The sequence below is a fragment of the Scyliorhinus canicula genome, chromosome 10 (genome assembly GCF_902713615.1).
Source record: "Scyliorhinus canicula chromosome 10, sScyCan1.1, whole genome shotgun sequence".
NCBI classification, from domain to species: Eukaryota; Metazoa; Chordata; class Chondrichthyes; order Carcharhiniformes; family Scyliorhinidae; genus Scyliorhinus; species Scyliorhinus canicula.
In genome coordinates this window covers 95,581,667-95,598,690 of record NC_052155.1, presented here as the reverse complement: position 1 = coordinate 95,598,690, position 17,024 = coordinate 95,581,667, and the positions used below count along the sequence as shown (strand labels likewise).

The window sequence follows — 17,024 nt, the reverse complement described above, 5'->3', positions numbered from 1 at the left end:
TACGGTTCCAGCATAACCTTCCATGCTCTTAACCTCTATGCCCCGGCTAATAAAGGCCATATGCCTTCTTAACCACTAAATCCACTTGCTCTGCTACCTTAAGGGGCCGATGTACATGCACATCAGCATCCCTCTGATCCTCTGTACATCCCAGGGTCCTGCCGTTTATCATGTATTCCCTTGCTTTGTTTGTCCTGCCCAAGCTCATCACTGCACACTTATCCGGATTGAATTCCATTTGCCACTGATCAGACCATCCCACCAGCCCATACCAGCCTCCCTGAACAGGCGCCGGAATGTGGCGACGAGGGGCTTTTCATAGTAACTTAATTGAAGCCTACTTGTGACAATAAGCGATTATGATCATTATATCCTCCTGTAATCGAAAGCTCTCCTCCTCACTATTTACTACCCCGCCAATTTTCGTATCATCCGCAAACTTACTGATAAACCCTCCTACATTCATATTTAAATAATTTATATAAACCACAAACAGCAAGGAACCCCACTGGACACAGGCTTCCAGTCAGAAAAACACGCTTCAACCATCATCCTCTGCTTCCTGCCACTCAGCCAATTTTGGATCCAATTTGCCAAATTTCCTTGGATCCCTTGGGCTATTACCTTTGTTATCAGTTTCCCATGTGGGACCTTATCAAAAGTCTTGCTAAAGTGCAAGTAGGTCACGTCAAATGCATTTCCCTCATCTACACACCTGGTCATCTCTTTGAAAAATTCGCTCAGGTTTGTTCGACATGACCTCCCCCTTAATAAAACCTGTTTCTGTATTGTAAAAATTATGTAATTCTGTTAAGGGGTATAACAATTCAGGAACCTGGACAAATGATTCAGAGGTGTGATTCAAATACCTCCAATAACAACTGGGGAATTTAAGTTCAGTTAATTAAATAAAGAGGTGCTGCGGGACGGAGAATGCCGCCCCTCTATCCAGACGCGCATTGCCCTCATCTCTCTTGGGACAAAATTGGATAGCTGCTGAAAATGGGCACGTGAACTGTGCTATGCAATTAACCTGCGCCTGTTCATCCTGATGCAGACAGGTTTCAGGCTACCTGTTGATTTATATGATTGTAGTATGCAGCCAACATGAAGCACATTTTTGGACACAGCATGTGTGAGCAAGAGATGCAATATTGTGAAAGATTGGCATAAGTTCAATCTTGACTGTACCACTTAAAGCCAGCATGCAGCTCTTAAAGCGGCATATTTTAAGTGGAGCTTGCACTGGAAGTCTTTTTAAGAGTGAATTTGAAAAGGCACAAAAATACAACAACATGGAAATGAGAAGCTCCCAGGTCTTCATCTCAACAATGTAGGTCTTGTTTTAGGAGTGAAGGAATCCAAACAAGAATCTAACCCTATTCCCTTGGCATTCACTGGCATTACCATCGCTGAATCCCCCATTATCAACATCCTGGGAGGTTACCATTGAGCAAACACTTAACTGAACCAACCAGATAAATACAGTGGTTATCAGAGCAGGTCAGAGGCTGGGAATTCTGTGGTGAGTAACCATCCCCTCTTAGAATCCCATAGGATTCCTACAGTGCAGAAGGAGACCATTCAGCCCATCGTGTCTGCACTGACACTCTGAAAGAGCACTCCACCCAGGTCCACTCCCCCACCACCCCAACCTGTAACAGAACCTGCACATCCCTGGACACTAAGGGGCAATTTAGCATGGCCAATCTGCTAAATCTTTGGACTGTGGGGAGAATCCGGACCATCGGGAGGAAACTCACAGAGACAGGTGGAGAACGTGCAAATTCCACACAATCACTCAAGGCTGGAATAGAATCTGAGTCACTGGCACTGTGATACAGCAGTGCTAACCACTGTGCCACCATGCCGGCCCTAAACCGAATTCCCCAAAGCCTGTCCACAATCTACAAATCAAAGTCAGGAATGTAATGGAATAATAATAACCATTTATTGTCACAAGTATGAAGTTACTGTGAAATGCCCCTAGTCACCACATTCCAGCACCTGTTCAGGTAAGCTGGTAGGGAATTGAACCCGCTCTGCTGGCCTTGTTCTGCATCACAAGCCAGCTGTCTAGCCCCCTGAGCTAAACCAACGCTCTTATCACCACTTGCCTGTATGCGTGCTGCTCCATTAACACTCAAGAAGCTCAACACCATCCAGGCAGAGCAGCCTGCTTGATTGGCACCCCATCAACTACCTTAAACATTCACTCCCTCCACCACAGATGCACAATAGCAGCAATATGTACCATCTACATAATGCACTGCAGCAATTCACTAAGGTTTTTCAGCAGCACCTTCCAAACCTGTGACCTCTACTAGCTAGTAGGCCAAGGGCAGCAGATGCATACAAACACCACCTCCCCCTGCAAATGCCCCTCAAAGCCACACACCATCCTGACTGTCACCGTTTATTCATTGCCACTGGGTCAAAATCCCTTCCTAAGAGCACTGTGAGTGTGTCTGCACAGCATGGGCTGTAGTGGTTCAAGAAGACGGCTCACCACCGCCTTCTCAAGGCCAATCAGGAATGGGCAATAAAATTGCTGGCTTGACCAGCGATGTTTATGTCCTGTGAAAGAACAAAAAAAAGGTGTGAGTGAGGTCTTCTATCCACAGGAAACCAGAGGCAGATAGACACTGAGAAGGCAGTCGATGCAGATACTTATTGTCCAGCAATCTACCTCTGAGAATCTAGGTTTAGTACGAAAGGTGGTTTGAACGCCTCACAGCACAATTCCCCAGTCGGGAACATGGTTGAAAGAAGAGTGGTAGGAGAATTGTACAATGCTATAAACTTTATCTCTGACATGTACCTCTTTTTAGTTTGGTTTTCAATTGGAAACACCACATTGATGCTTTTAAGTACTGAGCAGCAAACATTGCAATTGCTAGGAAATGGGCGGTGTAGGAGCAGTTGGTTTGGGAATGGATGGAGCGGCTTCCTGTAAGGTTGAGTTCAAGGCGCTCCCGTTGGTGCCTGTTTTGTTCTCACTTGTTCGTTACTCCATGAGTCCGGTGGTGGTATCAGCACTGAGGGTTTTGAACCAGTGTCAAAGCTTTGGCAAAAGGTCATCTGGACTCGAAATGTTAGCTTTTTCTCTCCCTACAGATGCTGTCAGACCTGTTGAGATTTTCCAGCATTTTCTCTATTGGTTTCAGATTCCAGCATTCGCAGTAATTTGATTTTAGCAAGTTTTTGCTGTTGTATAACTCAGAGAAAGGAATGCTGCCAGCAGAGCCAAAATGGCAATGATCTCAGAGAAACTCCTGCAAATAGACAAACTCAATCCGGTCCTTGAACTACTCCTGTTAACCAGTGGGCTTATTAATCATTTTTTAAATTTAGAGGACCCAATTTTTTTTCCAATCAAGGACCAATGGGGCTTATTAACGTTACAAAAATAGATACGGTTCTGCACTGCAGACGTTAATGACTTACCTCAAATTTCACAAAGTCCACATGACGACTTAGTTCAGTCGACAAAGGAATGGGGTTAGATTTTTTCAATTTTCCATATATTACCATTTCCAGGTCAATCCTATTCACTGTATTGCCATTCAGGTTTGTTAGATAGATTTTCCATTTGCCACCTGAATCAAGAGCAATAACCAATATTAAGAATTGTCATGTCATTTTTAATTTACAAAAACACTAAAAGAAGATTTGCATTGGTCATTAATGTACCTGACATAATTTGCTGCCAGGATGGAGGTTCATGGTATTCACTGCTTGATTGAAGCTCTAAATTAATTGAAAATATTTTTTGGTCAAAGCAAGTTTGCTTTCTGAATAGCTTCATGATCAGTTTTGCTTAAATCTGCTATTTGATTTAGTGATGGAGGACGAAGATGTATCAGATTCATCAAAATCGTAACACATTTGCACTACATCTAGCATACAATGGTACTATTTGCTTCATTGAGTTAATGAGCTTAAATAAAGGAAGTGGCATTGTCCTCAAATGTTGGGGAGGAGTGACGTAGGGTGGAGGGGTGGGGTGAGGGTGCTGGAGGGCTGGCAGTGGTGGATGCTTCTGATGCGCATCTGTCATAATTGAACCAGGCGTGTGGGGAAAGGCTATAAAATAGGCCAAGACAGGATATGCTGGACCGCAGCCTTTATTGCCAGTAAGAAAGTCTCCATTTGGGTGGAACATTTGTCTATCCATGTGTTAGAGATCTGTTGGTTGCCACAAAAAGGACTCAGAGATGGGAGCTTCCTCAGCCCTGGCCTGGGATTGACTGGCAGGACAGTAGGTTGGGTGAAAAAGTGGAAAACAGGCCAGCGTGAAGGCAAACATGCAATCCATCTGGGGATCCAATTCAGGGATGTGGCTTGAGGCCATGAAGATTTTGGACCAAATATTTTACCTCCCCTCCCCCCTTTTGTAGGGGAGCAGATGGTGGCTACTCTGGTTGATGGGTTGATGGGTGGCTTGCCAATGTTGCATTTCCCACTCATATCTTTAGTGAATGCGTGGGTACGCCTGGAATGGTTATGCCATTAATGGTCTGCCATTAAGATATGAATGTCAGAACGCCAAAGAAAGAAGTAGAATGGTTAGTGCTACAGATTCCAAGCTAAGGAAGTCAAATTCATCCAGAATATTAGCATCAATTAATCTCGTAAACTTTGATCAAATTATTTGGGGGGCATGGTGGTGCAATGGTTAGCACTGCTGCCTCACAGCGCCAGAGACCTAGGTTCAATTCCGGCCTTGTGAGTCTGTCTGTGTGGAGTTTGCACATTTTCTCTGTTTCTACGTGGGTTTCCTCCAGGTGCTCCGGTTTCCTCCCACAGTCCAAAGATGTGCAGGTTAGGTGACTTGACCATGATAGATTGCCATGATAAATCAGGTATTTGCCCCCAAAAGGTTAGATGGAATTACTGGGATAGGGTCTAGGGAGGGGATTGGGGTGTGGGTCTGGGGAAGGTATCGGGGTGTGGGTCTAGGGAGTGCACTTTTTCCAATGGTCGACGGAGACTCGATGGGCTGAGAGGCTTCCACCACTGTGGAGATTCTATGATTCTATCCCCAAATCTACAATTCATCACAATCGAGCCACAATACTTTTAGTCCATTTTAACAACTAAGGTGCTTCAAACTGTAAATTACTACAGTGGCCTTTCTTAACATCCTTGCAAAAGCTCGCAACATTACCCATCACACAAAAAATGCCAAAGTTGCATATGGTATTCCAATTGAGGCCTGACTAAAATCTTTTAAAAGGGTAACATAGTTTGCTAAATCCTATAAATGCACCCTATTAATTCGGTTGCTCATGAATTTTGGAGTTAAATTGTTTTTCTTTTTCCGCCTGCTTTAATGCTTTTCCCTGAAAGGTGTATGTATGATTGGTATTCATTTTGCTAACATGCATAAAACTGCACTTCGCTAAGTTAAATATCATTTGCCAATCACAAACTCAATTCCCTAATGCATATTGAGCTACTTGAAGCAGACAGCATTACCTACAATATGAACATTTGCACAAACCTTAATATAATCTGCAAACTTGCAGAATGTGTCTCAAACATCCATATGTACATAATTGATAACAATAGTAAAGAGCAACAATTCCAACACCCAATCCCTGCAGGATACCATTCAGTCTCTAAGCAGATTCCTATCCATCTATAATTACTGTCTTTTATCTTCCATCCATTTCTCAGTGCAGCTCAATATATTAATACTGAAGAATTCAATGTGTCAGAAAAACTTCCTATATAGTTCCTTGTCAAAAGCCTTTTAGAAGTCCAAGTAGACAATTTCTTCATCCACTATTTTGGTGCCTTCTTCAAAAAAGTGCAACTAAAATGTAGGATAGTAACTACGTTGCTCAAGCACTGCTGCGTGTTCTTAACATGTCCTTCTCTCTGTTGTCATACATTTTAACCCAAATGATTCCCTCCGGCATTCCCTCATAGCATGGTAGCACAAGTGATTAGCATGGTGATTTCACAGCACCAGGATCCTAGATTCAATTCCCTGCTGGGTCACTGTCTGTGCGGAGTCTGCACGTTCTCCCCGTGTCTGCGTGGGATTCCTCTGGGTGCTCCTGTTTCCTCCCACAGACCAAAGACGTGCAGGTTAGGTGGATTGGCCATGATAAATTGCCCTTAGTGACCAAGAAAAAGGCTAGGAGGGATTGTTGGGTTACGGGGATAGGGTGGAAGTGGGGGCTTAAGTGGATTGGTGCAGACTCGATGGGCTGAGAGGCCTCCTCCTGCACTGTATGATCTATGTTCTATTATTGATGTCAAACTTAATGGACTTACCTGGTGCCATCTCGTCTCCTCTTTTAAAAAATGGGGACAGCATTCACTGAATTTTCAAGATCAACTCACTCTGTTATTTACTCAAAGAAATCTATTAAACTTGTCAGATACAATGTTTTTTTAAAAAATGACTCAGATTGGCAGGCAGAGGTAGCTATGCTGCAGAGAAAGTACATATAGCAGAGCTTTTATAAATAGCTCAGTAAGATTGGTGGTGCATATCACCAAACCAGTCCTGCTTTCACGATGCACCTTTGGCAAATGTATCACTCCATTCATCTGTTAACATTTGACTATTCTTCACAACGATCATTTAGAAAATTATCTGCTATTCTTTTCGAGAAGCTTTCCACTACTTTGCCCTCAAATCGATCTATATATATTCCATCAATTATTGAATTTTAATGATGGTAAATAATGATAATAATATACTGCTGTTTCTTCCCGCATCCTTCCCCTTGGTGCTGACACCTGCGCGCCTTTTCTAACCTAGCAAAGGGATTTCCTTTGAATTATCACCTATTTTGGGAGAAAAACTGAGACATAAAATGGTCCCGTAAGGCACTGCCTGAATGTTTTCATAATAAAAGTCTGAGCATTATCTTCCCAAAAATTGTTCGCCCTTTAAGGCTTACTGCCAGCTGGATCTGTTATAAGAAAATTGAGTCTAAGAGGCATGGCTAAACCTCCGCAAGTAGTGGCACTTTTGAGGTTGTTGCTGACCCTGATTGAACTGCCAACTCTTGGAAGCAGGCCAGTAATAAGTTCACGGAGGCAGAAGTCCCTTCACCAGAATTCCTTTTATTTACAAAACCAACAGCAAAACAACCAGGTGCATTCAGCTTGCTATCTACACCTGGAGTGCAGAGGATCTGACACTCCCTGTTATATACAGAGAAAGGGATTCCCTGATTGGGCCACTAATCAGGGAACTCATATTCTAACTGGCCAATCTCAAAGGCCTGGCCTAAGTCTTTACACCCCCCCCCCCCCCCCCCCCCCCCCCCCAAGACTCCGAGGAGTCCCAGGAGTTCTCGTGACTCACGGGTCTCCTGCTTCGTTTCTGGGTCCGGATCCTCCACTTCGGCCTCCAATGTAGGGAGGTATAACGGCCAGGCACCCGTCTTTTCCGAGTGAACGCCTGAAGGGTAGTTCGCCCCTTTCCTCCAGCGCCAGGGGGACAGCTGCGGCATCATCCATTGTGTCCACGTCCGAGTCCAATGTCCTCACCGGTGGTGTCGGAGGGACGTGAATAGTTTTCCCATACATATCTCATACGACATAGGTCCTGTCCTGGCCTTGACTGTTCCTGCTACCCATGTGGAGCCATTGGCATAATTTATGACCCATACCTTTTCTCCCATGTTGAACTGCCTTTCTCGGCGAGTGTTGTCGTGGCCCCTGCATTGGGCCTCTTGGTGTCGCTCTACTCTTCCGCCTAAATTTGGGACTAGTAGACTCAACCTGGTTTGGAGTCATCTGCCCATGAGTAGCTCCGCTGGTGCTATTCCCGTTGTGGCGTGTGGGGCTGTCCTGTAGTCAAATAGCCAGCGCAACAGTTTGGTGTCGAATGATGCTGCTGTTTTTTCAACTCGCCTTTTAGGGTCTGGACGGGTTTCTCCGCCAACCCAATTGACGCCGGGTGGTATGGTGCCGTCCTTATCTGCCGAATGCCATTTGACTTCATGAATTTTGTGATGTCCTGGCTGGTGAAAACCGATCCATTATCCGAACTAACACCTCCGGGATACCATGTGTTGTGGGGATACCATGTGTTGTAAATGAGGTGCAACGCTTTTTGATGGTTGATGTTGAATTTGCAGAGTTCATTTTGTAGACATCCAGCCATTTGGAATGGGAGTCTACTATTACAAAAAACATTGAACCCATAAACTACCCTGCAAAATTGACATGAAGTCGCGACAGTGGTCTACTCGGCTATTCCCATGGGTGCAGCGGGGCTAACGGTGGCATCTTCTGCACTTGTTGGTATTTTTGGCACCAACCTACCAATGCCGCTATGTCTGTGTCCAGGTCCTGTCCTAAGTCATTACAGGCAGTAATCCTTAATAGGAATTGCAGCCTTAGCAATGGCCATTTGATTAGTCACTGCTGGGAATATGCCTTCCTGGGGTCCACCTCCATATGAACCAGGGTCATGCCCCCACTTTTGGCTTCAGCAGTGGGACTTTAACAGTGTTAGTAAAATTCAACACCTCAATCAAGGTAAACACAATATGCGTTTGATAAATCGATGCTGGCTTTCCGACAATAAAGCTTTTCTCCAACTGGCAATTAATGTTGTCCTTGATTACTGTCTCTAAAGATTTCCACATTATCAAAATTAGGATACTAGTCTGTTGTTACAGAATATAAGTTATCCCTTTTTTAATAGTAGTGTAACATTTACAACTATCTATTCCTCTTCTACCACTCCCACTTCTAAGAAGGCTGAAGATTGTGGCCAGAGCCTCAGCAGATTCCACTCTCTTAACTCTCAGCAACCTCAGATGAACTCTGTCTGGATTGGGTAACTGTAACTTTGGGCACTGCCAACCTTTCAAATACTTGCCTTTTACCTATTTTTATCCTCACAGCTTATTTAATGCCCAATACTTTTCTGTGACAGTGACAGCATCTTTTTGATCAGAAGAGTGTGGAGGGGATAGAAGAGCTCTCTGGAGGAGAAACATTTTCCGACTTGAACTTCAGTGAGGGACCGTGTGTTAGAATTCTTGGTTTTTATAATGAAAGGTATTATTTTAATCAAAATTTGGTATTGAGACTTGTGAGACTATCTAACTCAGGAGCATGCAAAGTATGAAATGCTGTTAACTGTGGACAGCTAGACAGAACTGACCGATTCGTACCAGCGTGCATAACAAGGTTAAAAGACCTTTCGAAGTGAAGTGACTGGCTACAAGCCGCAGGCTGCTTTTTTCACCAACAAAGCCACTACTCTATGATGGTAAACATTACTTTCAGGCCATGGTATATCTGGCCAAGAGGCCTGTGGGTCATAACTTAGGGCTGAAACCAACAAGCAGTCAGGCTTCAAGGCTTGTTTTGCTTTGATGCAAAGTTAGAATCTCGGTGAACCTTTATGTTTTGGTAAGTCTGATAATAATTCAAACATGAGTCAAATACTCCAGAGATGTGGGGCTGGATCTTTCCGTTATAATGCAGAGGCAAGGTGCACCAGGTGGGCTAAAATAAAAAGTTGGGAAGGTCCTGAATCCAGGAATCCCACCCCCTATTCCCTGAACTGGCAAATTTCATCAGTGTGGAATAAGGGGATGGGCAGAGCCTGCATTACACTGTTCTGAAGTTGCCTGAACCATTGTGGAAGTGGACATTTTAGACTTTATACAATTTTGATGGAGTCAGGGTGGTTTTAGTAGATAACATGAATGACGCCAGGTGTAATGAACCAGAGGTGAACCATGGTTTGGGGGTGCGCAACATCTGAAAGGCAAATACAAAATTTGTTGCCTTCTTCACATGCCACAATGAAATGTTGCAGTATAAGTTATATATGTTTTTAGCAGTGATTGATCATAGTACTTTGTTTTGGAAAAGTACATGACCATTAGATGAAAAGAAAAAAATGAAAATCACTTATTGTCACAAGTGGGCTTCAAATGAAGTTACTGTGAAAAGCCCCTGGTCGCCACATTCCGGCGCCTGTTCGGGGAGGCTGGTACAGGAATTGAACCATGCTGCTGGCCTGCCTTGGTCTGCTTTCAAAGCAGCAATTTAGCCCTGTGCTAAACCAGCCCCTTAATGTAGAGATTATATTAAGATTAATGTTAAGATAATGTAGTTGATAGGTTGTTATTTTTGACAACTGGCCAACTGTGAAGGGAAGAACAGCATTGTGAAAGTGGAAATGTCTTCAGACTCATTAGAATTCATTATCCACTGGATAATGTGTTACTTTGCTTTTCACAATCATGAAATCCAGATCAGATTGTGTGTAATGTCCCGATTGCTTTCATTTTTGTTTGAAATTTTGTTTACCATTTGTTTGGCTATTTCAAAGCTTTGTCAGATGGCTGAGCTTCTGTCTGTGTTCAAAGGTGTTAATGGATTCTATTAAGGAGGGTGTGTTGATCCAGTTGGGATTGCTAAAAATGGTGTCACTCTAGGAATAAAGTACCACCTGGAAGACCACAATGGTTCGAAGACAATAGAAGCTTTGCAACGGAAGACAATTACAAGTCATCTCACAAATATGTTAGTACCACGAACACAGACGAGATAGATAAGAAATCAGCTCAAAATGAGGAATATGGTACTGCGGAAGAAACAGACTCACCTCAGAATAGTAAGCAAGACAATCCGGAGATGAAGATTGATTTAAGGGTACTCAGTTTGTCAGTGAGGAAGAGATCGGAACGGCATTTTTAAATGTTGCCCCAATCTCTCAACCTCCCTTGGCATCCTAAGTTAGGCCTCCGGACCACCCCAATGCTGCAACTTACTTGTTAGAGGGTCCTTGAGCCCCCCCCCAACCCCATATCATAAGGGCAGGGCACCACCAGGCACTATCCTTGGACTCTGTGCATCTTGGCACTGCCAACCTGGCACCCGGGCAATGCCCTGCCAGTGCCACCCAGCCAGTGCCAGGGTGGCACTACCAGGGTGCCTGGGTGACAGTGACAAAGTGCCAGGCTGGCAGTGCCAGGGTAGCAGCAGGAGTGCCAGGGTACCACTCTGCCCAGAGCCTGACCACCCTGGGGTCTTTGATGTCCTGGGAGAAACCCCAGGTCCCATTATGCCTGGACCATGTTTGTGTTGACTAGTACATGTTGCAGTCTCCCAGACGCAGGCGTTCGTTCCCAAGCCTCGGGAGCATTGGACACCTACATATTTAAGTGAGTCTAACTGTTCACTTAAATATGTAAATCTGGATCACATTAAATGTCACGAGGTATTCTGAGTGTTGCAAATCTCGTGAAAGATCTCTCGTGAGAATTAACGGCAGCGTCACGTCATTGAGTTGCGCTCGATGAGGCTGTTCAATCGCACCCTTTATCTTTGTCATAAAAACATGTGAAAGTTGAATGTTCACATTTTTTAAAAACTGTAGCGCTTGTAAAAGTGCACCTGGGGAAATTAATTTCTTAATGGGTAAAGCCGAAGATAAACTTATAGGTTTTCACTACTCACGTGGGACAGGGTGCAAGAAATTATGAAAGTTTTCTGGTTAACGTTTGTCTGCTGATGTACATTAGCAAAAAATTATTCTTGGAGATACAGGATAAGCTGTTCACTGACGTCGGCAGGTGACAGGAATTTTCCTCTAAAAATGTTGCTGAATAAGAATTTACTGATATGGGGTATTGGTGTAAAGCTTTACCCGTTCCTTTGTATAGGCCTAATTTAAAGTGTAATTTAATTAATGATTCTGTAATTGTGTTTTCGTTTCCTTATTTGCCCATAAATGGTATAGATCGGGAGAGCAGGAATCGGTACTGATCTGGAGCGGGTTCCATGGGGAATACCAAGGGTGTTCATGTGCTTAGAATACGTGATCCTCATTACACCACATTCAGGATAGGTATATTTTTAAAACTTACCTTGATGGTTGTGTCCTAACATGTAATCCCTTTAGGGACCGCATGTTAGGTCACATGTAGACCTGGTTTATCCTGAATGTTGCAATGAGAGCATCGAACGATTGTCATCTCTCTTATTTGCATATACAAAGAGCAAAATGCCTGCTTCAGGCATGGACAATACAGCACAATTTTTTGTCTTTTAGTAATATGGCAGGCATTATATTTCCAGATCATAAAAGCGTGCACCTCCGGCCCACAATATCGATGGCCTAAGAGGCTATAGTGACATAAAACAGATGCTATATGAACAAATTTCATGCCTTTTTTTTCACTCAGAAATTTTTCAGAATTTAAAATCTTATACTAAATGACTGAAGTTTTAAGAATTCTATTGCTGCAATTTCACTAACCTGTAATTGGTAGGGTTAATGTTGATATATTGTTTATATCTTTTGGGTTATGTAACCAATCACGTGCCATAAATACATGATCTCTCATTGCATACTTTCCTTCCTTCACAATAATCTTCTCCAGGTACAAATCAGAACCTCTTTCCATTTGGATGGTTAGTTCCTGAAGTGTCCCGACATCAATTGCTTCAATTACCAATGTGTTAATCTGCAAAATCGAATATCCATTGAGAAGTGAAACAGTGAATTAGTCAGAATATTTCATCACAATATGGTAATTGCGGGGTTAGTGCTAGTGACATCAATCAATGCTGTGGGGCGCGATTCAACGGGAAGAAACCAGTCCTGTTTTGGGTGTGTTAGCGGAGTGTTTCTCAGCACCTACAGCATTGAGAACAACCCCGCTATCAAACAGGCTCTTTTATTTTGGGACTTGGCGAGGAATGCCCTGCTGAGACCACACTTAGCGTCATTTCCTGCACTGACGAGCTCAGCCAGGGCGATACGGCCAGGGTGCTTGGGTGGCAGTGCCAAGGTGCCAGGCTACCAGTGACAAGGTGCCAGGATACCACCCTGCCCAGAGCCCGACCACCCGGGGTCCTCGATCATCTGGGAGAACCCCCCTCCCCCACTAAGTGCTACTACGTCTGGTCCACGTTTGTGGAAACCAATGCTAATGGCGCCCCAGCTAGGTCTCCCAGGCATGGCCATTCGTTCCCAAGCCTTGGAAGACTCTGGCATTGACATATTTAAATGAAGCAAAATACTCGCTTAAAAATGCGAATCTGGATCCTTGCCAGTGAGCGTGAGGTCCAGATCTCGACGACTCATGAAATCTCGTGAGATGTCCCGAGCATCGTAAATCTTTAGCGGTCTCATTGTGTCACTGAATTGGCATGATCGAACAGCTTCGACTTCTTGTCTGTCTTGATCGAAACCCTGAATTATATTTCATTTGCTGTAGATATTAGATACAGATAACACATACTACAGTTTCCTAAAATGATTCTGATTCTTTAGATATGGGGCACGGTTCAGCAACTGTGTTGCACCCGACACCAATCCGGGCCTGCTGGGTGAAGAGAGGGAGGGGGCAAAATTGAGACTTGTGCAAACTATTTTGCGATTCACCCAGTCCATTCCCAATGCTGAGTTCCAGATCTTGCCCAGAAATGGAGAAAATATAATTAACCCTAATTTACATTCATTACAATTACATTCATGAGATTGAAGTTGAATACAGCAACCTTGGGAATTACCCAACTCCCCAGGGGGATGTCACATGGCTGTTGTTTAGTACTCTTTTTCGAAAATGTGAAATGGTGCAAACTCAGAGCATTGGAGCTGCTGTCCCAGTGCTCCGCGGGCGTATCATGGGGGGTTAGGGTAGTTCGGCGGGCTGGAGAGTTCCAGGTTGGGGGGGGGGGGGGGCGGGTGTTGGTGGAGGTGAGGGGCTTTGCGTCTGTAAATATTGTGGAGCCCCATAACAGAGGCCACCACAGCTGGAGTCTGTCCGTCCTACCAAACTCTCCCAGGACAGAGCCCTGCTGCAGCTTCTCTCCAGAAAGTCAATTTCTTTCCCTTTCACTGTGAGCAGCCTTTAGCTTCACAGCTGAAGGCTATTTCAACTCAGGAATTAGCCTTGTTAGTTGTGAGAGCACGTCACAGTTGCAGGTTGTGTTTGTTGCTTGCTCCTGCTGGTTGCTGCAATGCCTGGAGGCTGGTATTGCTGTTTCCTTCCTTTTCTGTAGCTGGAAAGAGGACAATACTTTCTAAGGTACCTGGATCCTAGAATACTGGGCTCAAGGGGCCATATGAGTACAGAAGGCAATCCAGCTTGAAGCAAGAATATGCTGCGGGACCTGGTCTGTGACATTGTTCCAAATGGGCCACGTGATGATACCGTTGAAGAAATGCTGTCAGTTTGCTGATGCTTTTGCTGCGGGTGTGGGGAATGCTGCATGTAACTAGCACATCACCACGGGTTAAACACGCTGGAAGTCAAGGATGTTCAACTGCACTTTGAGCGCCAGTGGAATATGTGGATGCCAGGATTGGGTTCCGATGGGATTGGGTTCTGATGAGATCGGGACGTGTCGGAGGGCCTGCACGCTACAGCTCCTGGATGGAGAGTGGCATTGATACGTGGAGCTAGTAACACGTTGATGGACAGATTATTTGTATGACAAAGTTCTGGACATAAGAATATATTCTTAGGCTTATCCTCCATTTCTGTTGAGGAACCTGGCAAGGGTGATACCATGTGTTTTGCTCTTAGTGTGAAAATGAGCTAATATAGCTTTGTATTGGTATTAATATGGAACAATGATGTTTCCTTGTTGTTTAATGATTAGTGTGATATGTGGAATGTTACCTAGCTGATTTTCAAATCTTTGTTACTATTGACCGCTTAATAAGCAAAATATTCTCAAGTGCCTCCTAGAAGGCATAGGTGGCATGTCTCAGATGATGATTAGTGCATTGCACGTCCAGCAACCTTTGATGCCTGATCAGTGTGTCTGAATTCTAGGAGCACAGCACCATAGAGGCAGCTGCCAACATTCAAACAGCTAGGGTTCACCATTGAGGATACTCTCACGGACAAAGGGTAAGTGTCTGGATGAGCGGAGAGCAGCTCAGCAAGGTCTCCCTAATGTTTCCGGCAGAGGTCTGTTGTCTAAGGGGCTCCTGATGTGACCTGGGGTGAGTGTGCAGAGCAAGGTTTGCCAGCAGAACTCGCTTGGTGGGTAGCACTCTGAGAGAAGGCAGTCATGGTAAGGGTGGGGGGGGCTTGTGGGATTTGAGGGTCCCGGGATGGAAGCCCAAACTGATTGTCGGTCTCTCTCCTTCTCCAATTCCTTTGCGATAAAACAATGTTTGTTGCTGTAAATCCCATGGAGGCTACTCTCACTGCGCTTGTGGCTGCCGCATTGGGCAGATGCTGTAGAAGGCAATAACACCAACACAGGCTGGAGGCAGCACCAGGGGTGCAGGGGTCTGCTGCACACCCTGAAGACCCAGCCACCTATCAGGCTGAGGAGGGAGCAAGAATTGGAGGCCAGTGATGGCCCAATGTGTACAGGCATCGTTGGTCCTTCCATTAGCTGATGGACAGGATACATCGCAGAAGACGCCATCTCAACAGGGAGACAGTGCGGCATCCCGAGAGAAGAAGGATACCTGCTCCCAGTGGCGGTGAAGGTCACTTCAGTTGTAAGCTTCTATGTCACTGTGTCTTTCTGGGTCTTGAACAGGGACCTGTGTGGCATATCGCAGTCATCAACCCCCAGGTGCATCTGGGAGGTGATGGATGCTCCGTATGCCCAGATATCAGACCTTCGACCTCGGCCAGACTCACCAAGATGCCCGTCTGCAGGTTTCTCCACCATCGCCGGGATGCCCAGGTCCAGAAGGCAATTGATGACATGCATGTCAGGGAGTGCCCTATATTAAGAGGGACGGGTTACACTCCCTGAATGTTCAGATTGTGTGCAACCACCACCTAAGGATCATGCACGTGTGTCCGCTAACATTGAAGCATGCAGTCAGTTACATCTTGGGGCACTCGGAGATCCCTGGTGTCTTCAATGACCACCCTGGATGACAAGTTGGCTCGTGGGGGCAAGGGATACCCACTGAGGACATGACTGAGGATGCCAGTGTAGGCCGTAGACCAAGGTGGGACACCTGATACAGTGAGGCCGACATTGCCATCCGTCTTTGAGCAGTGAATCAGGCTGCCCAAGATGCGTTTCTGATGCCTTGACTGCTTTGGTGGTGCCATGCAGTACACCCCCAAGACGGTCTCCCACTTTGTGGTAGTCTGCTGTATGCTCCACAATCTGGCACAGCAACAGGGTGACATGTTTGAGGAGGAGGAGGAAGAGGAAGCGTTGGGATATGTGGCCTCTTCTGAGGAGGAGACAGACTAGGAGGGGCTGGAGGTTGAGCCTGGAGTGGAGCCGGAGGACAGGCTGTAGCAAGTGTCCTACATGCGAGGAGGACCAGGGAGGCCCTCATTGTATCCAGATTCTCCAAGGACAAGCTGTGTCCATCAGCTCAACACCTCCCACCCCATTTCCCCCCTTCCCCTCTTACCCCCATTTCCCCCACTCCCCATTCATTTCCATTCTGCAACCCCTACTCCCATCACACCGCCCCTCCCTGGTCATTCTATACTGTACCACTCTCTGTGTAACACCACTCCAGAGTGATGGTCTGTGTTGGTACTGTCAGCGAGCAGATCATTATACAATAATGAGGAGGAGGTGGACTTGGAGCGGCTGGATGTCGAGCCTGAGGAGGAGCCGGAGGACAGACGGCGGTGAGGGTCCGACATGCGAGGAGGACCAGGGAGGCCCTCGTTGTCTCCAGATTTCCCTAGGACGAGTCTGTGTCCATCAGCTCAACACCCCCCACCTCATTTCTCTCTTTCTTTCCCTTCCCCATTTCAGGTGACAGTGGTGATAGCTCACTGAGGAAAGCTCTGACACTCCTCAGGATCCGATAAAGTCGCTCACACCCATCCTCTGAATGGAGTCTGCATTGGGGGCTTTTGACCTTGGACCACTGTGTTCGGGACTGCAGAGGAATGGGTGAGGTGGGAGGGGAGTGCGGTGCAGGCAGGTTCACTGTGAAGATTAACGTGATAGAGGCTTCACATGTATCAGGTGTGAAATGGTTTAATCGTGAACATTTTAATGTAACAGATTCCCATTCCTCCCAGCTGCCGATAGTGACCTCACCAGAGCCCACTCAATCA

General features: G+C 45.5%; 1 protein-coding gene across 1 annotated transcript in view; it reads right to left on the bottom strand.

The window, feature by feature from the left end:
* LOC119972132 overlaps positions 1–17,024 on the bottom strand; it is a 660,627-nt gene that overhangs the window by 87,870 nt on the left and 555,733 nt on the right. The window contains exons 50-52 of the mRNA XM_038808465.1: positions 12,263–12,470; positions 3,694–3,750; positions 3,448–3,599 (exon numbers count right to left, since the gene is read on the bottom strand). Of these exons, the coding sequence (XP_038664393.1) occupies positions 3,448–3,599; positions 3,694–3,750; positions 12,263–12,470 (417 nt within the window). The remainder of the gene's footprint in view (positions 1–3,447; positions 3,600–3,693; positions 3,751–12,262; positions 12,471–17,024) is intronic.